General features: G+C 41.4%; 1 protein-coding gene across 1 annotated transcript in view; it reads left to right on the plus strand.

The window, feature by feature from the left end:
• Nucleotides 1–24,597, plus strand: part of RREB1 (ras responsive element binding protein 1) — a 120,747-nt gene that overhangs the window by 49,507 nt on the left and 46,643 nt on the right. Inside the window, exon 3 of the mRNA XM_077492147.1 lies at nucleotides 21,095–21,215. Within this exon, the coding sequence (XP_077348273.1) occupies nucleotides 21,095–21,215 (121 nt within the window). The remainder of the gene's footprint in view (nucleotides 1–21,094; nucleotides 21,216–24,597) is intronic.

The raw sequence follows: 24,597 nt of genomic DNA on the forward strand, positions 1-24,597 counted from the left end.
TATATATATATATATATATATATATATATATATATATATATATATTTAAAATTTTAAGTGTGTTGAGGTTCACTTTAAACCCCAAACATGGCAGAGGCCAAATGCACTAAAGAGCACTGATCTCATATGGTTGTGTTTTGATGCTACACTATGAAAGCAGAATATTTTGGATACAAACCCTTTCAGCCATTCCTCATTTCTCTTGGAAAGAACACTGCTGAAATAGTGTAACTTTTTTTTTTTTTTTTTTTCCCCTTCTTAAAAATAGCAGCTGTTACACTGTTTAACTGTGCTGTGGCTGAAACAATAGCACAATGTTGGCCTTGCTTCCTGACACCCCTTTATTTGATTACGCACACAATAGCAAAATGGCAAATTGTGTTAAACTCTACAAGTTTTTACAGTCGCCAACATCAGTTTAACACTGTAAGCTTTTAGAATACTGCTTGGATTTCTAACCAAACGGATTTGAGGCAGCGCTCAAAATGCTCAGTATGTAAAAATGCAATTGGTTTAAAGTAGTTAAGTCACATTGATCACTTCTATCCCATCTGTTTTAGGAAGATATGACGTACATGTCAGTTTTTATAATAAATATAATCCTATATACCTCCTTGCACAGCGCTGTTGTGTGGTCACGTGACCTCGTTCCGCTCTCCTTCCCCCATCTAAGGAGAGCAGTGGGAGGGGCTGAGATTCCCCTCTGACATATACCAGCCAGCAGAGGGAAGTCACGGTACCGCACATCGCTGCTGTAGAAGAAGGTTTTATTTATTTTATTCTTTGTCCAATAAAAAGACAATTACGAGGGGAAAAAAAGGCCAAAGTAGTGTTGTCACCCTACAACAAAAGAGGTGTTCTGTAGTTCCAGCAGGGAAGAGCTTGGACAGGGCTGAAAACATTTCAGTGTCGCATTGTCATCTAACTACAGAAGATAAGGAAGTCACTGGATTTCTGGCATGATTAAGAGGCTGTTTTTTTTTTTTTTTGCCCAGATATGCATTTTAAAGTCCAACTCCTGCCAAATTCCTTTTATTTATTTTTGTTTTCCAAGATGGGGGGGTGGGGGTCGGGTTGGGGGGCAGAATGTACAATGGTCAGGTCAGTGAATCCCTGCTTATCTCCGTTTTTTGTGGCGGTCATGGTTAGCTTTAAAATGACAATAGAAAAGGCAGCCATTTAGCAGCTAGGTAATCATGCTATACTGTCCTTTTTTTTTCTTCTTTCTTTTATAGATGATACCATGTGTGACACCAAAATTATTCATATTTATTGGACAGCAAAAATGCAATTAATTGGTTATGGTTGACCATACCTACCCTGCATAAGCATGTGTGTCTGGGCACACCCTAACCCCCCCGCCAGTTTTTCTGGTGAAACTGCTGGGTTTGCTAATTGACACTTACTGGCAGTGACAGTGCTGCCAGTGAGACCATTTTGATTGGTATGTATACTCCTAGACTATGAGAACTGCTCCCTCTATAGTTCCGGCAGATCACTTACTGTAGGTGGCGGAGTGATACAGCTGCACTCCCCCTGCCTTCCAGAGCCTCTTCTGCTGTCATATAGGGTAGGAGGTAAGCGGCATCTAGTGGGGAGCATGGCCGAAGCTAGAGGGTAAATTTCACTTAATTTACAAAGCTATTGCCAGCAGAAATCCCCCCTTCCACACCGCACGAACAGGAAAGGAGAGGGGGCTTGATCCTCTCTGGTTCCTCCAGCCCCCATCCCCTCGGTCTACCCAGCCCACACTGCAATCCTTGTGTACAGCCTTGGCCTGAGAAAGGAAATATGTGGGCTGGAGAGTTTAGGTACAGCAGCTGGCAGATCTGGCTGTTTTTTCTCCCTGCTTTTCAGGGACAAAGAACCAGATCACTATTCCCATGAACACAGTTCTGTGTGTTTGTATGAAATGTATATCACGTGTGTGTGTGTGTGTGTGTGTGGGAGCTTCTGTTTGGGGTGCACACCCTAATGCAATAGACTGCTCTACACTGCAATCTGAACCGATGTGTCATATGTAACTGTATTGACTTATGCGCCCCTTTTTATAACCACATCATGTACCCTCTGGAGTAGATCTCCTTATCCAAAGTACCCCTTTGACTGCCTCTACCCCCTTTTTTTTTTTTTTTTCACTGCTAAAATATGAAATTTTAAAATGCAATTATGACATTAAAATATATTTTTAATACATATACAACAAATATAAATACATGAGAACCTCTTGTAATTCCATCTGCAGCAACAGCCATACTATTGCTGCTCCTCTACTGCCCTATCATAGTCCAGAAGAAGGATGACAATCTAGCTGTATTGCTTAAAGGGTAATTATATCAATAGTAGAAGTTTTGGACCCCCTTCTAGGTTTCTATTGCTGTCCCTGCTGCAGAGATTCCCCCATCTCAATTTATTCTGGTCACTATTGTCGCTGAGAGAGAAGGTGATGTGAAATCCAAAACTTTAAGCCCCCCGTACACACAGGCCGCATGTCGAGCCTGTGTGTATGTCGGTCTGTGTGACAAAACCCGTTTGGCCGGCTTCTGTCAGGGGAGCATGCTGGAAAACCAGCAGCCGTCCGACTTGGGATCAGTGCTTTCAGCAAATGGCAGAGAGCGCTGATCGGAGAGTTCTGGTAGCTGTCCCCCTGTCAGAGCACAACAGCTCAGTGGGGGAGTTTGCTGTACTAACTTCAGATTGTTAGTACAGCGGCTCTTACCAGAGCTGTCATTTATTTTTATTTTGAACAAAAAAAATTGTAGTGTGTACCAGGCATAAGAGTCATCATCAAAACATGAGGTTAAGGTAAATATTCCATTGGACACCTGTTTTAGTGATGGATGTCTGGCGGGGATGCCAGCACTTGGTAGAGTTTTCTTCTCATTTCTTGTTGGGTCTCCTACACAAGACCGAGACAACCAAAAATAAACTTGCAGGGGTGTCAGCCCTTCTCTACTGTATCCAAACCTAAAGGAAATACATATAAGTGAACTGTATTTCCTGCCCATGGATTTGTATTTGTCTGTCCACTACTGAGATTTACACAGCTCTGCCAGTGCAGCAATGTCTGGTGGGGGAGGAGACTTGATTTATTCGCTGCAGTTGGGTAACATAGTGATGGCTTTTCAAAATCTTGTTGCTAGAAGATGTAGGCAAGCTTTTACTTCATACTGTTTTAAGTTGCATGTTCTCCTCTCTGGTATCCATCAGTAAACTTCAATTCTTTGTTTGACGTTTATGGAGAGGAATACTGTTTGTGTGGCATCAGTAACAATGGAGTGAGAAGTGACCGTGGAAGTCAGCAGAATGGGAAGAAGAATGGTAAATGTTTATTGTGTAGATGGGGATAAATTGATACTGCAGATAGCATACCAAACAAACAGTTTTGAGGTTCTTGTGCCTTCAGGGAACCTGAAAACATTCCATCTACCTTTCCCACGGCCCTTGCTGTGATCATAAAAAAACAAGTGTTTAAACCCTCATCATTTTTTAGCTTAACACATTAAGCACAATAAAATAGAAATCCCTCAGCAAACTATTTATTCTATTTTTCCCCAGCATTTGCAGTGTACAACTTTTAATGCTGCTGGCTCTTGCTGTGCCAGTTTCTTCTCTATACGTCCGGTCTCCGCAGGAAAGAGTTAACCATGGACAATTTTGTTTCCTTAGGTTGGAGAAGAAAAGAGGGTAAGAGGTGGTAGAAGCAGGGGAGTGCCTTGCCATCCTAGGCTACAGGCCTATTTGTTTCTATTGACGCACACAGTGTGGGGGACACAACTTTAGTCCTTGCATGCAAGGGTGGCTCCATAGGACACTTCAAGAGAAAGGAGCCACCCTGAAATGGGAAACTTGGAGCAGTGGTCATGGCACCAGCTTAAACTTGGAACATAGGCAAGGATTAAGGGTGCATTCACACTCGCAAATGCACCCTAGCGATTTCTTGCAAGTAGGCAGCGCCATTGAAAGCAATGGGAGTCTGCCGGCACTCGCAGCTAATCGTGCCCACTCTCATGTAATCGCTCAAGCAATCACATGCGTGTGATCCTCCCTGGACGCAGGCAGCCTGCATTCAGGACCCATCACTTGCATGTGGTCACTACATCAATGGGTCTGCCTACTTGCATCTAATCGCGGGAACCCCTGCTGGGGTTGTTGCAGCTGATCTCAGATGGGGTGCATTTTCAATCGTGAATGTATCCTTAAAAATAAAGAAGCTGCATACTTAGTGATTAAATCAACTGCTGAAAACTTAAAAACTGAGGATTTAATATTACTTTATGTACTGAGAAAAGCTTTAGTTTCAAAAACCTCCGCAGAGAATTTTTTTTTATTAATGTGTAGTTCAACCCAAGGAGGCAAAATACATATTCCAATTGTAATCTTGTGCTAAAAAAATTTCCATTGCCACTTTCTCTCCCAGGGTGGCATCATTGCTTTACAAGGTCTTTAGCCATCCCCGCCGGGAGAAGACCATGATTATTGCTATATTATATATAGCAGCCACTAGCAATAATTGCAAGAGAATCTGGCAGGCTGTTTGTACCCACGTTGATTGATCGATCAACTTGGTACATTCAGCCTGCCCATTAACGGTTAAAATTTCGGCCAGTTCCTGCTGAAGCCGCCAAGATTCGAACCATGTATGGCTGGCGTAAGACCCAATAAATGATGCCAGGTGTTTGCTATGACTTGTAAAAATCAAAGGTAGCCCTGTTGTTCCTCCGCTTCCATGGAAAAGGTAGCCATGTTGTTCCTCTGAATTAATAGAAAAAGGTAGCCATGTTGTTCCTTTGCTTGCTTGGAATAGGTAGCCACATTGTTCCTCCGCATCCATGGAAAAAGGTAGCCATGCGGTTCCTCTGCATCCATGGAAAAAGGTAGCTATGCTGTTCCTCTGCATCCATGGAAAAAGGTAGCTATGCTGTTCCTCTGCATCCATGGAAAAAGGTAGCTATGCTGTTCCTCTGCATCCATGGAAAAAGGTAGCTATGCTGTTCCTCTGCATCCATGGAAAAAGGTAGCTATGCTGTTCCTCTGCATCCATGGAAAAGGGTAGCCATGCTGTTCCTCCGCGTCCATGGAAAAAGGTAGCCATGTTGTTCCTCTGCATCCATGGAAAAAGGTAGCCATGTTGTTGTTGTTCTGCATCCATGGAAAAGGGTAGCCATGTTGTTCTTCTGCATCCATGGAAAAGGGTAGCCATGTTGTTCTTCTGCATCCATGGAAAAGGGTAGCCATGATGTTCCTCCGCATCCATGAAAAAAGGTAGCCATGATGTTCCTCTGCATCCATGGAAAAAGGTAGCCATGTTGTTGTTCTGCATCCATGGAAAAAGGTAGCCATGTTGTTCCTCTGCATCCATGGAAAATGGTAGCCATGATGTTCCTCTGCATCCATGGAAAAAGGTAGCCATGTTGTTCTTCTGCATCCATGGAAGAAGAGCTAGAGGTAGCCATGCTGTTCTTCTGCATCCATAAAAGAAGAATCAAAAGTAGCCATGCTGTTCCCCTGTGCCCATGGGGTGAGAATTGGAGGTAGCCATGTTCTTCATCTACCCATGCAAGAAGAATCAGTCATATTGTTGCTTTGTTCCCATAAAAAAAAATCTTGTTTCACTGTACCAATGAAAGACTTTTAGTCCAACCATTATGATTTGTTTCTCATAGTTAACATTGTAACAAAAAAAATCTGTTGGTAGATTAAATCCATTATATGATTTTACATATTCTGTACTTCAATCTAACACACACAAACACTAAAATCTACTTCTGATACTTATTCCTAAAAATGTATACTACTGCTGGTCCAGCCAAGCAACTGAGGGAAATTAAGGATAGGCAGAAGAACACAAATTAGGAATATAAAAAAAAAACAGCCTCTGAGACACAGATGATGCTGGTGGACAGAGTGCTCCAGCTGTAAGTCATTACTTGCAGAATGGCGCTCTCAAGCAGACAAACGCTATCCTTGTTTTGGGACCTCGTACTCTGAAAAACACTGCAGTCGTCTCCAGACAGTACATTCTTTGTCCTATGCACATACATGAAGAGAATATACAACCTCACAAACTGTGTGACATGGCCTAACAACTGTTTGATTACACTGCTCTGAGCATTATTTCCCCTTTCTGTTTCCTATGTTGATTTGAATTGTGTAAACTTAACGATGGGTAACATATATATATATATATATATATATATATATATATATATATATATATATATATATATATATATATATATATATATATATATATATATATATATGTATATATTTTTTTTTATACACTTTTTTTTTTTTTTTTTTTTTCATAACCTGTGTAATGAGAAACTTTGCCTGTGAAACAGCCACAATCTGCAATATGTGATAGAAGGATGTACTGTATATGTCTTTATTAGAAAGTGAAGCTGCTGCCCATAGCAGCCGGTCAGGAGCTATGTCTAATTTTAAAGATCAAACCTGATTGATTTCTATGGGCATATGAGCCAACTTTTCTTCAGTTTCCTTCCTATACATTGTAACAAGGGGGTGAAAATGTAAGCTTTAGGGCTTATGCATAAGCATTTGGGTATACATCGCACCCGGTTGTCACAGATGTTGACGTACAGACACAGTCAGCGCTCAGTGTTGCAGTACATCATTTTTACACACGACCGGTCTTCCCGACGGACTTTCGGCGGACTTTCCGAATTAACGGACTTGGACACGCATAATCACACCAAAGTTCCGACGGATTCGAACGTGATGACTAAGAATGACCTCAGGCGTGTTCACATGGTCCATGTGCAGAGCCCGCCAGGAAGTCGGTGCAGCGCTGTGCTAATCGCAGGCAGTGAGGCATTGCCCCGATGCGCGGCTGCAGAGATCAGGCAATGTCTCACTGCCTGTGATTAGCGCAGCGCTGAGCCGACTTCCTGGTGGGCTCTGCATATGGACCATGCAAACATGCCTGAGCTCATCCCTAGTGATGACGCACAACCAAACCTAGAATAAGGAAGTTCGTAGCCAATAGCTACACACAAACTTATTTCTCGATGGGAACTGGGTCCGGCGGAGTTCCGGCCGAAAAAATTTGAAACCTGTTCTATTTCTAAAGTCCGTCAGATTTTTGGACAGCAAAGGTCTGATGGAGCCCACACACGATTGAATTGTCTGACAGATTTGTTCCATCAGACATTTGTTATCAAAACGACCGGTCGTGTGTATGCGGTATTAAAAGAACATTGCTGGAAAGAATGTACAATGGATAGATATATATGGAGATATACATACATACATACGCACACATATACACACACACACACACACACACACACACACACACACACACACACACACACACACACACACACATATATATATAATGTAAATTTATTTTATTTTTTTTTATTTTTTTTGCATTAGGCAACGTGGATGTGTGTTGACCTGCGTTATTGATGCACATTAAAGCATGTTTCATATGTAATGTTATAATTTGTAATGTATAGACCAAAGCTTGTTATTACCTGTTGCACATGCAACAAAACACATTATGTGCTTTGATGTGCTATCATTGACTTCAGTGGGACCACCTGACACACTAAAATACAGGAAGAACAGATATGTTGTATTTTTGAAAATATGCTGCATTGCAGAGCTAAGTTGGGAACAGTCACAATTTTTATTGAAGTTTTAGCGCATTGCAATGCTTGTGGCAAACAGTGTGACTGGGCCCTGATGCATATTTACATGGTCCTGGACTTTTTTTTTTTTTTTTAAACCATTAAACCTTCACTCACCAGAACCCTCCTATGTCTTTTATTATCTTTATATATTTTGTAACAGTAAGACCTTGTTCCTATCTAATACAGAACGTGGAAACTTAGGTGTTACACATTTAAAGATGCATACAGTACATCCTCCTGTGATGCTTTGTTTGCAGGTGTAATCGACTTCCTTTTTCTTTTTTTTTTATTGTCGCGGTCTTAACGGCCCTGTCAACAGGTGTAATCTATAGCCCATCATTTCAGTTAAGCACTTATTCAGGGTTAAGCTTAGCCATACAGGTAAACCTTTTATAGAGAAATGGATGGATTTCACCATCCATGCTAGACAGAGTGGATGGACTAATCTGCCACTGCCAACCATTGTATTCCAACAGCCTGCACCCCTGGCTGTCAGAATACCTGGACAGTACCTGCAGCTGATTGGCTACAGTCACTGCTCATCTTGACACTTTTCTGACCAGTTCCTTTAATTTCTTAATTAAGATTTGTCAAGCCTGATGGTTCAGTCAGGTCCACCTATGGCTCAAATTGTGATCAATTTTCAAGAGTTGGCCAAAATTTGAGTGGCGTATGGCCAGCTTTACTACTGATTGCTAGAAAATAGGTTGATTTTGTGTTGAACAGGATCCATCGGCCAAGGTGTAGCAGCTAGTCCCTTTCTTTTAAAAAAAAAAAAGAAAAAAAAAAAGAAAATTAAATTCTATATAAGTACCCATCTTGTGTGTATCAAGATTTCCTTCATGAAGCAAGGCCATTCCATTTTATTTGATGAACTTCATGTTCAGCAAAGATTTCACGCACAACTGTATTTTTTTTTTTTTTTTTTAGTCTTTTTATGGGCTGTTGAATTGTAAAGCCCACATAACACCTCCAATACAATGTCTTTCCAATGATTCATATGCATTAAAAAGACAGGAGACACCAATGTGTAGGCAATAGAACATTGACAATAGGTCAGAATCTCAAGGTGTCGAGAGCAGGAAATGGCTGTGGGATATGGTTTCCCACAAACTAACCAAAAACAATGCTCCGGTTTCATCAAAAGTGAATGTATCAAATTGATACGTACCTATTACCTTACACTGGTATGGTCACTTTACTGAGGCCCACACCGGTGGCTCTAAAATAAAGACTCTGTCATGGAGACTACATATATTTTTTTTTTTTTTTTTGTTCCTTTTATCTGAACTTCAGATATCCATCAGATATTGGCTTTTAACCTAACCATACACTAATTGAATGTACAGTTGTATGTGGCCTTGTTATCACCAACTGGAAATTCAAGCCTGGTGGAAAATTGTTGGCAAAACATGGAGTCCATCCAATCGGATGCAGTCACTGTTCGGGAACTTTGTCCAAATACAATAGACAGCAGGGAAGATTCCTCCATCAATGCTGTTTGGATGGAGGAATCTATTGGTTTATCTTGTTCAGGCACACATTCCAATGTATATAAAAGTGGTAATAAGTGGTATGACCCAGTTTACCTTATTGTCCACCTGAAATGGGTTTTCTCCCATTTCTTCACTTCAAGTAAAATGTCAGATTCTGTTTCTGGTGATTGGTTAGGCAGAAATGTGCCTGTACATGATGGGGATGCCTCATCTCAGAAAGGGAACCGTCTGCAATCCGTATTCCTCAATGTCCACCTTGATAAGCATCTCTGAATTTTGTCTTAAAGGGGAAGTATAGTGTACCGTTGCTGAGCACATATTGCAATATTTCAATATTCTCATCAAAGTGTTACTAAACACAGGACCTTGCATTCGCTATATTGGGTCTCCCAGAGTACACAGAACATGGAAATGCAATAGTTTTAGTAAATCTAAACTGCTAAATTCCTTTTTTTATCAGCAGCTAGAGCAGTATTGAGTCTTCTATCAGTGTCTGGTTAAAGCTTGTAGGAGGAGTTTTCATTCTGCACCGGTTGTCCTATAAGTCTGCAGGACCCCCTGACCCTCTGTGTGGACAATGCTGATCACATGCATTCTCCCAAAAGAAAACTCCTCTAGCCATACGCATCAAACTGAGCATGTGCAACTTGTCCCTTTGCCTCTGTCTTATCAGGAGATAGATTGGGGACTGTGGAAGAAGGGGAGGATCAGAGGACAGGATAAAACAGCCTGTTTACACCGTACAGATGATTAACCTCATAGGTTCCACAGTGAGTAGAATAGGCATGCTTTACTGCGTATACAGACTGATTTTACTGTTGTGGGTTTAGGAACACTTTAACCACATAAACCATATAGCACTATGTACAAAAATGTATGATGTTTGTGTGTGGCGCTCTAGCCAAAACCTTGGTTTGGATAGAGCAGGGAAGGGTTAGCACCTCTTTCATGTGTCTCCACTGCAGAAATGTCCCTTGACTTCCTGTCGTATCATCCCGAGAGGAAGTGAGATGAAGCCTCGGCAATTAGGCATAGACCATCTAATTATGTCAACACCGGAGTGATTTCTAATCCCCCCCGTATTCCTGCTCCAACAATAACAACCGGACAGATGTTTACCCTTAAAGTTTGGGGCAGAGTTCTACTTTTAAAATGTGTCATAAATCTGGGCAATTCTGATGTTGCCTATAGCAAATATCCAAACAATTAATATTAAAAATATAGGCAGCTACATTTTTATGTGCAAATCTCGATTTTGCAAAACGTTTTCTCTCTTTGTGTGTGTATGTATTGTATAATGTATACATTTGATGATCCGTATTTTTTATTTTTCTGTGCAATTGGAAGTGGGGTGATCTATATATATATATATATATATATATATATATATATATATAACATCGCCCCCAGCTACATCACCAACTTCATCTGCAGATATCGCCCAAATCGTCCCCTCCGCTCCTCCCAGGACCTCCTGCTCTCTAACTCCCTTGTTACTTTCTCTCTTTTTCATTCTCATCTCCAGGACTTCTCCAGAGCCTCTCCCATCCTCTGGAATTCCCTGCCCCCGGTATATCCGATCAGCCCCTAACATGTTCACCTTTTAGGAGATCCCTGAAAACTCACTTATTCAGGGAAGCCTATCCCACACCCACCTAACTGTCCCCGAGCCACCCCCCATCAAATCATTTTCCGCATCTATTACCTTTTGTACCACCCCCTCTCTTTTAGAATGTAAGCTCTACGAGCAGGGCCCTTCTGTATTGAACTGTACTGTAATTATGCTGCCCCATCTACATTGTAAAGTGCTGCATAAACTGTTGGCGCTATATAAATAATATGAATTTGTATAAACCAATAATTCAGTAGCATGCTGGCATTGCACGTCTGGTCTGTTCCAATGTATCTGCTTCTACTATATATTGTACCTTGTCGGAGCGTCTGGGATCACACATTGTAAGGTTCATCTCCATAAATGTGGCCCAAGAGATTTCCTTGAGTGCTAAACAGCTGCAATAACCAATGTACTTTAGTTTGGATTCAAGCAAGCAGACAGTGTGTTTAGCATTGGGGGAGGGAAGGATGTGGACTGTTTGTCTCTAGGTGTTAAATGGTACAGTTCCAGGCACTTTGTGCTGCCCAGGAAGCTGTTGTCTTGGAGCTCTCTGATGCTGCAAGCTTTGTTCATAGGAGTGTAGGGTTACACTTGGATCATTAGTTCGCTGCTCTACTTGGGCAAGGTAAACGTATGAGAAGATGACATTTAGATCTATTGAACTTAAAACAAAAGTATAGGCAAAACAAAAAAAGACAGATTTTTGCAGTCTGTCATTAGCATTAACACAGCTGTTTTTGTTTTATTACCTGCTAATCCTGACAGTAGATCTGTTTATGCCCCACTTTCTGTAATGGTGTGAAGGCACTGTTTGATCTCCTGTGAGATCACAAACGATCCGATCCATAAACCATCAAATAGGCGTTACTTCCCTTCTGATTTTGGTTTAGACAAATTTTTTGATCGTGTTAGATCAAACTGAGTCGATCGACCAGGGCGGAATATTATCAATTGTTTTGCTTCAATCAGCAGCACTGAGAATCTTTGTTTAGGAATACGCTCATATTTTGATCAGATTATGGGATAACATGATAGAAACCGTATAATGATTGTAAATTATGATTTCGTCCTAAAGAGGATCTTGACTCTAAGAATAACATTTTTTGTAGCTGCTGACTTTTAATAAAACGACACTCGCCTGTTCAAGGATCCAGCGTCGTCTCACCCAAGCCAGTTCTTTGGGTCCATGGCTCTAGCATCTTTCGTGTGAGAAGCCAGCTGTGACTTCTTGCGGCTTCACAGCCGGCTTCTCATTTGGTGCGTGCATGAGTTGCACTGCTCTTTTGTGAATGGTTCTGTAGCCTTCTGGGACTTGTGACATCTCCCAAGAGGTAGTAGGCAATGGGACTGGCAACTAGAGTCAGGGGTGTAAAACTGGCGGCCCTCCAGCTGTTGCAGGACTACTAGTGCCATTTATCCCATCCTCCAGGTCGTTTATGAACAAATTAAACAGGATTCGTCCCAGCACAGAACACTGGGGGACCTCACTTCCCACCCCTGACCATTCCCACCCTGACCATTCCGAGTATTCCCCATTTATCACCATCCTCTGAACTCTCCCTTGTAGCCAGTTTTCAATCCATGTACTCGCCCTATGGTCCATGCCAACGGACCTTACTTTGTAAAAGTTTTATGGGGAACTGTGTCAAATGCTTTTGCAAAATCCAGATACACCACATCTACGGGCCTTCCTTTAGATGGCACCACCTCCTCCTCCGCTTAATAGATTGGTTTGGCAAGAACGATTCCTCATGTTGATTACTGCTAATGATATCATTTTCATTACTAAAAATCTTGTATATAGTCCCTTATCATCCCCCTCCAAGAGCTTGCATACTATTGATGTTAGGCTAACTGGTCTGTAATTCCAAGGGATGTATTTTGTCAGTTTTTTAAATGTTGGCGCTACATTGGCTTTTCTCCAATCAGCTGGTACCATTCCAGTCAGTAGATTGTCAGTAAAAATTAGGACCAATGGTGTGGCAATTACTTGACTGAGTTCCCAAAGTACTTTTGGGTGCAGGTACTGTTGATTTATTTATTTAAGATATGCGGATTGTACAGAAAGGCAAAAAAACAAACATGTCAACCAACCATATCCAATAATAGGCAATATTCAGAAATTACCAAACAAGTCTATGTACATTAGTGGGGTAACAGTCAAGGTTCCATTACAACGTTAAAACAGGAGACTGTGGTGTAGAGACTCCAATAGTTATATCCTGTAGTTCAACCAGAACAGTAGAGGGAACCTCCTAGCCAGAAAAATACTTTGTTTTAATGGACGTGTATACCATTGAGTAAGAACAATAGGGAGAAAGAAGACCACCTGGGGAGTAGAGCGACTTTATCCCAATTGATTCGGTACCGAGCCATTATACTTTAGAGGACTAAACCTAGACATTATACTTTTTTGAATTTCTTGAGATGTTTGTTTTTTGCTCTCCTCCGCTATGTGTTTTCATGTTCTATCTTAGCCACCCTAATTGCACCCTTACATATCTTGTTGCATTCTTTGTAAAGTCTGAATGCTGATAATAATCTTTAGCCTTATATTTTTTGAAGGCCATCTCCTTTTACTTTTACTTTTATATGCATTTTTACATGGGAGTTAAGCCATCCAAAACTTTTGTTCACCCTTTTAAATGTATTTCCCAATGGCTAATGCCCATATTTAATATGCTCTTAAAGCAAACCCATCTCTCCTCCGTGTTCTTTGTTTCTAAGATTTTATCTCAATTTATATCTTCCAGCAAGGTTCGTAGTTTAGGGAAGTTGGCTCTTTTGAAATTCAGTGTTTCCTATTTGTGTGATTTATACTGAAGCCAATTGACCTGTGATCGCGGTTTCCTAAATTCCCCCGTATTTCCACATCCGTGATCAGGTCTGTATTGTTGGTAATCAGTAGATCTAGTAACGCCTTGTTTATAGTTGGTGCGTCTACCATCTGGCCCATGAAATTGTCCTACAAGACATTTAGGAACTGGCGAGCCTTAGACGAATGCGTGGTTCCCTCCGCCCAGTCATATTTTATTTTATTTTTTTGTCCAAAGTTCCACTTGCCTATTCACATGTGTGCGCATTACTGCAATGCACAGTTATTTGTGTTCTGAGCATTGTGGTGCGATTCATTTCTACGTTCCAAAAAATGGTGCCGTGTCTTTTTTTTTTTTTTTTTAAACGTTGTGGTGCGTGGCCCGAGTGGATGGGCTATTTAAAGCTGGAGTCCACCGGGACTCCGCGTTTTTTTTTATTTTTTTTTATTTATTTTTTTTTTAAAAGCCAGCAGCTACAAATACTACAAAGACTTTTAAAATAGTGACACTTACCTGTCCAGCATGCCCGCGATGTCGGCACCCGAAGCCGATCTCTAGGTCGTCTGTCGGGTCCTGCCGCCGCCATCTTGGGTATGGGAATCGGGAAATGGAGCCTTTCGGCTTCATTTCCCGGTTCCCTACTGCGCATGCGCGAATCGCGCTGCGCAATAAGGACGCTCCCCGCTGCCTCTGGGATCTGTGTGTTTCCCAGCAGGCAGCGGGGCACTTGCGGGAAGGGGCGGGCACTTGCGGAAAGGGGCGTAAGTTACGCCCCTTTCCGCAGAGAGCTATCCCGGAAGTCCAGGTAACTGCACCCCCCTCCCCCCTGAAAGGTGCCGATTGTGGCACCGGAGGGGGGGAGGGTTCCGATGAGTGGAAGGTCCACTTTAGGGTGGACCTCCGCTTTAATGCAATGCATGTTAATACATAAATTACATTAATGGGCTCCCTCAGTCTTCCTGTAGGTTGCCCTGTGCTGGTTATTACTATATACATTAAGCATGAAATCTGATAAAATTTGATTTTTTTAAAGTGTTTTACATGTAATGATGCTGTCAGTAAAAGATGGCAGGAATGCAGGAAGCTGCTCATGTATGCTTTCATAGGAATCTGAATTTCCTTAGATCTATGGAATTTGTGTTCCATCATCAGTTGGGAAAGCTTTCTTTTGTAGTCAATTCCAACCTTCACATTTGGTCAAATGACAGTCCCAAATGGCACTGAAGGTTTTTTTTTTTTTTTTTTTTTTTTTCTTGCAAAGGCACACATGAAAAGTGAGTCTGCTGGATAAATGCTCTGTATCTAGACAGTAAAGCGTTCAGAAGTTTTCTGACTTAAAAGCAAGCTCTGAGCATCAAGCTGCTGAAAAGGCTTCTGGGAAGATCTTCACATGGGCAACGGTCCAAAGCTCAAAGCAGTAATATTTAAACCAGCTGAACAGACCTCTTCAGCCAAGAGCGACAGCATGGTTCACAGCAGCAGGAAATCCATCTCCAAAACACTGTATTGTAGCAACCCCAGCAGAAGACTGTGTTGTCCACACCCCTCTACTACAGTTCTTCGCGCTGCTCCTGCTTCGGTCCCATTTTACATTTGAAGGTCGTGTTTTTTTTTTTTTTTTTTGTGGCTACTATGAGAAAAGTAAACTAATATTTAACATCCACAGCTTAGTTTTGTTTGCTATATTTGGTTCACCAAGGCTTGAATCAAAGGGCCCGTTTTTGACCACTTGAGGTTCCCATGTATGGAGGAAAATTCCTGAACAATTTGATTCTGACAGTCCTGTAAGAATTTGACCTTTTTATAGGAAGGGAAACGATTGGATCAGAGGTTTTGTAGGGCATCTGTTGGATGGGAATGGAAAATCTTTGTTCAGTTTGGGTTTGATCTCTATTTAATTAAAGTAGATCTAAACCCTACCTGAACGACATTTTAGTTTTCAAAGGCATTGTGTAGCGTAAGTAATTGTCACTGCTTTATTTGACTTAAAATACTGTTTTCGCATTTTGGCATCTCAGTGCTGCTGATCTCTTCCAGCCTCTTTTAGGCTCTTCCTGTCTACATAACAGTGTCAGCTGCACATCATTGTACAGAACTGTGCACCATACCATATGTCATCATGGCCATAGTAGTCTCTGCCAAGGGTGCATGTAACGGGGTGACAACGCTGGATAGTTGCCACTGCATAACAGGAAGCTTCTAAACGGGGACCTTCTGGCAGGATCACCAGATATTATTTTAATTGAAGCTGCATATTTAAAAAGATTTATGAAACTCGAATTGCATTAATGTGGTTCAGCTTATATCTGTTTTTTGTGATTTTTGCCTAAAGTAGAACTAAAGCCAAAGGTCAACCAACATATCGCTGCTATGAGGATTTTTTTTTTTTTTTTTTTTTTTTTTTTTTTTTGGACTGAAGGGGGTGGGGGAGGACACTTTTTTTTTTTTTATTTTTTTTTTTGTTAAATTTATATTACAGGCCTAAGCCCTTTTTCACATTGATGCGTTTTGGCATGCTATTTGACATGTTAATTTGGCGGCAATGGCAGCGTCCGAATCGGTGCAACGGTGTGCGGCGCCGCACTGATTCCCAAAAGTAGTTTCTGTACTATTTTTGGGGTGTGATTTCCATTGACGTGTGCAGAAACCTGCAGATGTCTCTGAAATCGCCCCCCAAAGTCAGAACTGACATGCAGGAATGAAAATCGTGCGCTTTCAGATGAACTCGCAAAATTTCATTTCCCGCAGTCAGTGTGAACCTTAAGGCTAGCTTCACATTTGTATGTTGCAGGAATAAATGTTCCTGCACACATAAAAAATGTATCCCTTTTGCAGGTGCCCAGCCGTACCATTAATTCTTACTGGCACCAGAACACACCTTGCTAATGCCCGCCTTTGCTGTGAAATCCGCTGAGTTTGTGCGCTGTATGCCCGACTGCGTTTTGTGCATGAGCCCTAGTCTGTTTATCGTTTGAAGTTCTCATCTGTTCATATGTTGTCCAGTTTGTTTTGATCTATTCCTGAAACTTTGCTAAAAGGAGGCCGCTGCAGCGGAGTCTGTTTCTTTAAATTCATACTCATTAGCGTGACTGTAATTATGTGGAACATTCTGTCAGATTATAGGCTAAAGAGATCTCTTTGTAAGTGAACGCAGCATTTGGATTGGCTGGTTAGCAGGGTGTTAATCTCCCCAGAGTGCACTGGTTTTTCACACATTCCATCAGAGAACGGCACAGCTAAATAAAGGAAAGCCCTTATTTCAAGGAAGAGATTTCTAAGAACACAGACCAGTGCACACATATAGTATATATAATACAAGTGTCATTTCTCCTGAAGCCCAAATCAAGGTGCATGGCTTGTGTGATTCAATCGGTTTTGTTGAATTCCATTAGTAAAGTAAGCGAGCAGCGCTTGCTGTTTCACTTTTTTATTAGTCATTTTCTTTTGGCTAAAACTGTGTCCTGTAACCTCATTTCATAAATAGCATGAAAGAACATTTGTATGGAAGAATACAGCTGCATCCGATCAATAGCGAAGTATACTGCAAGGCTGTATAAGTATTGGACTCGTGGAGTAAGATTGGTGCTTATCTAGTGTGAAGGGAAGGGTGGGGCCGGTCTGCTCACAAGGGTACAAAGAAAATAAAGCATCTGCACGGGGTGAGCTGCCCTTGCTTTGTACATGCGATTGCTTCATCCATGTATAATCATTAGCTCTTACTGCTGTGTATATAAGGCAAAGTACAATCAGATGGAGCTGGGTACCTGTTAACACTATTTACTGCAAGTATTCTCTGCATGGTCCAGATGGGTGCTACTTTTTATACTTCCAAACTAGAAACAGGCCAGCACCATTACTTAGAAAATAGAACAATATGTGATGTGTGTGTATATGTATGTATGCATGGGCACATTGGGGTCATACAATGTAAAATCCTGGCTTTTTTTTTTTCTGCCCCATGTAAGCCCATGTGCTGCGTACAGCCTCCTATAGTAATGAATGGCTGTGCACGGCCATGCATTGGTACTCGCATATATTATACCCACGTATAGCATACATGCATATTTCTCCAAATCCAAACTTTCTTTACTTAGGTTTGATCTTCTTCCCCCTTTTTTTTTTTTTTTTTTAACTAATTTCACCAGCCACAAATTAGTTCCAAGTATATAGTCGAAGTAAGGAGTGGAACATTTTAGAGACTTCAGCATTTTAGGAGATGATGGTGCCAATGTTTCCAATATGTTTCTAACACACACATGTGCGTTACAGCTCCTCCATGCTTCCCTCTGCTCTGTAAGTAAGTCACGTATCAGAGATTGTGAAAACTTTGATAGTATTGTCCTTGTTGCAGTGACTGCTCAGCAGTAAAAGGACCTATGAAGGAACTAGCTTTTTTTTTTTTTTCTGACAACTCCATCGTCTGCCTTCCTCATTTCATTTCTGTGAACTTTGACTAGGAATGTGCTCTAGCATCCTTCGACTCTCACATGACAAACCAGAAGTACTGCATTGATTTCTCCACTGCGCAGTGTCACAATGCTTGAAATCGCTTTTGCAAAGCTGACTGACGGAACATCTTTGTATGATTGTATCTTATCGAATAAAAGTGCATAGCTAGGCAAAACTTTAGCTGAATCTTTTTTTAACTACAGACTAAAATATCCAACCCAGCACAACTGGTCACGGATTCAGCTTTCTCTAAAACCTCGCAAAATAAATAATATACACCCCTTTTATCTAAGAGAAGTCCACGTAGGGTATTATTTTAATGGACAATCTAAAATACATTGGTCTCCCTTTGTCCAATCTGAAGATATGAGATTTGGGTGATTAGCTATCTCTAGGGTACCAGATACATCCTTGGGAGATAGCATTGTTTATGTATAAGTTTGATCTGTTCTCAGCTGTTACCATTAGTCTATTTGCATCCAGTAGAGGACAAAGTCTTTGTTGGGATACTAAGAATGAAGTACCATGTGAATTTTTCTTTTTTTTTCTTTTTTAGAAAACAAAACAAAAAAAAGAAACGACTAACTAACTAGTTCAGACTCCTAACCTGCACGGCTTCCGTCAACCTACCCCCCCCCCCCCCCCCAAAGTTACCCCATGAAACCCGGCCTGCCATTATAGATCTTCATTCCTAACCTAAACGGGGAAGCAATCAACATACTGGGGTGTACAAGCAAAGGTTGTTGGCCGCCAGGTGTCCCTGCATTCCTCCTCTCTACCATAGAAAGACTCTGTCCATTCCATTGTCCTAATCCCATCTAGTCTAGAGAACCAGTCTTTGAAAGAAGGTGTAATAGTAGTAATAGTAGTCTGGGATACATGCCCGGGCAGCATTCAGCATATGCGCTACCAGCGACTTTTTATAGGCCTGTATGGGCAACTCATTTAAGTGCAGGAGATATCCCAGAGGGTCCGTACCAAGGTCAACCAATGTCAATTGTTTAATCGTGTTCCCTACTTCCTTCCAAATTATGTAATTAAAGTGGTTGTAAACCCTTACAAACCACTTTGACCTACAGGTAAGCCTAGATTAAGGCTTACCTGTAGGTCCAATAAATATCTCCTAGACCCTCAATTTGTTTATACAGAAGTGACATGTGTGGTTCCCCTCCACGCATAGGCCCTCAAAGGATTTCAGAGGCCTAAAATATAGTTCTGCATCCAATATAGACCTTAAAAAAAAAAAAAAAAAAAAACCTGTGAATATGCTATCACATCCCCATGTAAATATAAGTATAAAACTATACCTTGAAAGAAGGTTTCCTTAAGAAAAACTCCCAAGTTTTAAAGTTCTGTAGATTGGGGAGAGGTTATTAGAACACTGGCAGTCGTTAGACCTTTGCGGGGCCAACAACTAATTAATTCTAGATGCTGTCTCACAAACTTTTTAGTTTATGTCTACACTTGTGATTAAATCTCATTGCTGCTAGTAAAATGGCTACTGGTTGGCAGTCATCTCTTTAGCAGAATATTGATTTCAGTTTGCTGCACGTGGGCTGACCACCACTATTAAACAACTTGCTAGCAAAGAGATTTCATCTCCAGTGTAGCCCTGGTCTTTGGGTCTATTCACTACACTGTCCTTCAGTAATACACACTACATGTTTTGGTGCTCTGCGGTGCCATTTATTGTGACTGGCATCCCAGTGTACCATTACAACACACCTGTGTTGCAGCATCACTAGGACTTGTGGCAATGCTCTGCACTAGCAAAAATACAGCAGGCCCAATGTTTGGTCTGTTGTTGCGTTAGGCAGCCCATTCACATTTTTTGGGTGGCTGTAACACAACACATTAACATGCATGCGTTAAACACACTGCTGGTGTGGATTGAAATTCAGCTTGGCACTAAGCCGAAATTTCGATCCATGTATGGGCTAGCTGGTTGTACACAACTTGATCTATCGATTTGACTTGTGTAGAATGAGCCTGTCTGTTTGATCCGGAATGATCAGTACCACTGGCTATCACCGGCAACACTGATCATTGTATTCTGCTGGTGGGGAAGGCTTCTTTTCTGGCAGAAGATAATAGCCCAGTGGAAGTGATTCCATTAATTTCATTTACGCTGGTTGAGTGAAAAAAAAGAATGTATGGCCTGCCTCAGGCCTAAAGATCTCTGGAACAGAAGAATGAAACCAAGAGTATAGAAGAGCAAATGCTTGTTAGATTCCCTGTCACGTTTTTATTGCTGTTGATTTCCTTAAGGAGATTTTTCCTTTTTGGGCCAGTTCACACCATGCCTGCACATGATTCGCACTGGAATGCGCTGAGCGATCCTATGCAATTCACATACGGTTCTGTGCGTTGCAGTTTCAGCCTATTTATGTTGAATAGGCTAAAATTTCACTGCTACACACCAAAAGTAGTACATGCACCAGTGCAGGCAGGTGTGGACAAATACACTGCGTTTGGGGTGGTGTTAACTTTGTATTGACACCCACTGCAGATCGAAAATTGAGTGCGTTCTCGTGCAATTCATATGTCGGCTCAAAATTCATGTCCTAGACACAGCTGCTACCAGAACAGGAAACGCAAAACCCTCCCTTACAATAAGACCATAAATGCAATGAAAGGTGAAATACACTAAGGGATGCTCATTTAGATTATCTTTGTCAAATATGTATCCAAGATGGTAAAAGGAAATTATAGTAATGATGACTGCCTGCAGTGTGCTAATATAGCAACAGCATTCATATATGTAGACTGATATGTGGCTGTGTGATTTTTCAGCTTTAATGAGAAATGTCACCTTAATTGTGGTACAATTTACTGACAAAAGTGTAACTCAAATGACATTTTGTTGTATTGTTTTCTTTAGAGTGGGGAAGGATTGGAACTTCTCAAACTGCGACTGGAGTTCCACTTTAGTTGATGATGATCAGTTTAAGCCAGGTGGATAGAACTGAATTATGCCATGCCTGGTATAATGTTTTCTAGTTGTGTGCCATAACATATGGATTAAATGTGTATCTTGTGTCTTCTCTCCATCAGACTGCAGTGTATTGGTGCCCAGCTGGAGGAGGAATTGAAGGGATGTTGCCAGCTAGCTTTTCGTCCGGGCCCTGCCAGTTCCAGCCTTTCCAGCAGCCAGGGAGCAGCCTGGTAGTTGAAGGTCAGTTGGCAAATACTTCCTGTGGAACTTCAGCCATGATGTCATCTTCTTCTTTTTACATGCTTTCCTCATTCACGAACATCACTATCCTGTGCTTCATCCAATGGTTTTGCACTCTGTAGCCTGTCACCTGAAAAGAATGTATCTGTCTCTATATATAAGAGATTAACCGGTCCAAGCAACTCTGCATGCTTAAAAAATGACACATACACAGTTGATGGTCTATGTAGTGGGTGTTCCCTGTTTAAGAGCCAGAATGACTATCTACAGTTCTGTATAATAGCTTTTCAGATGCATTGCTGAGCCAGGCTATGTCATTCACATTTTACAGACTAATATCCTGCTTATGTATCAAATGTTCTCCAGTGTTTCCATAAATCACATGTATTACTGTACATGTGATTTATGGAAACACTGGAGAGCATTTGATACATATAGATATGCCTTGCCTTGATTTACCAGTGTTCTGTGGTTTATTAAACTGGTAATTCAGCAGAACAGCTGTCTGCCTACAGCACAATATTTCCAAGCAATGGAACAGATTTTGGCATCTTCCACAACAGGGCATGTCTCACACCTCTTTACTATCTTGTATACCCTACTCTGTGGTAGTCTAATAGGTGAGAGATGGAATGAGCCAATCCTGAGCACTACATGGAAGTTATAAGATCCGGACACGAGAACTCCCTGGGATTTCGATTTCCTGGGGCAGTAAAGATAGCGGAAGTGGTGGCAAATTTTATACAATTTTGTTAATCATGATATAAAATATATTATCCAATTTGTAGTTTTATTCTACTTTAAACCATATCTTTTCATTTCAGTCTACTACTAGCTATGTTTTTCTAAACCTGACAAAAAAATTTAAATCTATCCTTTATAACTGTTGCATCTGGGTGACATTTGGTACACTCTAGGCCAGTGATGGCGAACCTTGGCACCCCAGATGTTTTGGAACTACATTTCCCATGATGCTCAACTACACTGCAGAGTGCATGAGCATCATGGGTAATGTAGTTTCCAAAACATCTGGGGTACCAAGGTTCACCATCACTGCTCTAGGATTTCAGACAGCTACCAGAAATCTCATAGAAACATAGTGATGGCAGATAAACAACCAAGTAGTCCAAGTGTGCCCTCTGAAACATTATTCACACCTTTAAAGAAGAATTCCAGGTATGGATATTTTATACATAGTTACATTGGTTCAGTTTAGTGCGATGTAACTATGCATTTACCATGACTGGCCACTGTCCCTGGAAGCTGGAAATCACTGAAATGGACACTGCTACTCCAGTGATCTTCACTTGGTTCTGGGTCTTGCGCTGCATCATTCTAAATATGAGAGGTCGGTTGCTAAGCATTCTCTGAATGGCATCTGTGCTGAGCGGCCGACCTCCTGTGTTCAGAATGCAGCAGGGCAGCCACTTGGCATGAGACCCGAAAGCATTTTGAGATCACTGGATTAGCAGAATCAAGCTTCCAGAGGCACTGGCCAGGTATGGCATTTGCATACTTGCACTGATCCTGATTGGACCAACATAACGATGTATAAAATATCCATACCTGGAATTCCTCTTTAATGTATTTAAAGGTTTCCATCATGTTTCCCCTTTCTCTTCTTTCCTCCAGACTGTACACTAAGTTCCTGAAGTCTCTCCCGATATGTTCTATTCCTCAGACCTTTCATCTTGTTCTATCTTATCAATCTCTTTTTTTTTTTTTTTTTTTTTTTTTTAAGTGAGATCTCCATAACTGGACAGTTTTATAAAGGAGGTCTAACTAAAGAGATTTCGGATCTCCTTCCTCCTGCTGGTGATCCCTCTAGTGATGCATCCTAGGATTCTATTCACTATTCCCACTGCCTGATCACACTGTTTGCTCATGCTGCAATCATCTGAAATAAGTACCCCAAATCCCTTTTGCCTGTAGTGCTAGCCAACACTACTACAAATACGGTACTCTATCTTTTTCCCTAGGTGCAATATTTTACATTAGAATCCTTAAACTTTCCACTGCTTTGACCAATCTTCCAGCAATACCAAATCATGTTCCATGTTACAAAATGACAGACACCTCCTGGGATATCAACCCTATTAGCCCTTGTACACACTGTTGGACATTCCGACGGAAAATGTCCGATCGGACCATGTTGTCAGATAATCCGACTGTGTGTGGGCTCCATCGGACTGTTTCCGTCAGAATATCCGACGGACAAAGTTTTAGAGCTGGGCTATAAAACTTTCCGACAACATGATCCGATCGGACTTTGTCCGATAGTGTGTAGAGAATTCTGATCGGACAAAGTGCCACGCATGCTCGGATCAAATTCCTAGACCAAAGCTATTGGCTACTAGCCTGAACGTAGTGCCGTCGTAACGAAATAACGTCATCACATTACGTACGATCAGATTTTCCGACCGTGTGTATGCAACACAAGTTTCGGACAAAATCCGTCGGATTTTGTTGTCGGAATGTCCAACCGTGTGTACAAGGGCTTACACACCTTTTGTGTCATCAGCAAAAAGACATGCCTTGCCCAACAAACCTTTAGTTATGTGACTTACAAACCGATAAAATGGAAAAGGACCAACTAACTAACTTCCGTCAGTTCTTCTCTTATTGCCACACTGGGACTGATTATGTGTCTGATAGGCAGACCTTCCTACTTAGCAAACAGGAAGCTGGACTCGGGGGGGAGTGGGGGTGCTAATGGGTGCGAGCTTCTTCCAAACAGCAGGAGGTAGGAGTGTGCAATGATGATTTGTAACATTCATGAAATGTTACTGATCTTTTCTCAACACAAGTGGAGGTACATGTTACTAGTTAACAGAACAGAAAGAACAAGTCACTGGAAGCGCTGAATGCTGGAAAATCATTGCTCAAGGAGAGCCATACATATTTAGATCTGATAGAATCCTCCATCCATGCTTAACTGCGTCTCCTGCCAGGTATTGTATTCTGGCAGCCAGTACCCATGTGTGACAGAATACCCGAAATAGTGTCTAATGTACATCTGATGCTGGATGCAGCCACTATTTTTCTGACATTTTTCTATCAGGCTCCTTTGACAACTCTATAAAAAAAAAATCAATCAGCTTTTGTCCATCAGGGCAGTGGGGCTTCTGGCTGGCTGAGACGGGGCCGTCCACAGCTCGGAATTCAGCTGGTTCAGCAGGAAATGGCCAAAATTTGCACCAAGTACAGTATGGCAAGCTTAAAGTGGTTGTTAACCCATTTAAAAAAAAAAAAAAAAAAATACTAGCTCACTATGCTCACGTGAGATCGCAGCCCTCACTGTGGTGTCCGTACACTGCTCTGGTATCTGACATCACTCCTGGGGGTTACTTCTGGGTATCGTGGCTCCGGCACTGTGATTTAG

This window comes from Lithobates pipiens, unplaced genomic scaffold (genome assembly GCF_037356315.1).
Source record: "Lithobates pipiens isolate NorthernLeopardFrog02 unplaced genomic scaffold, aLitPip1_a1.2 Scaffold_19, whole genome shotgun sequence".
In the NCBI taxonomy this organism is placed as follows: Eukaryota; Metazoa; Chordata; class Amphibia; order Anura; family Ranidae; genus Lithobates; species Lithobates pipiens.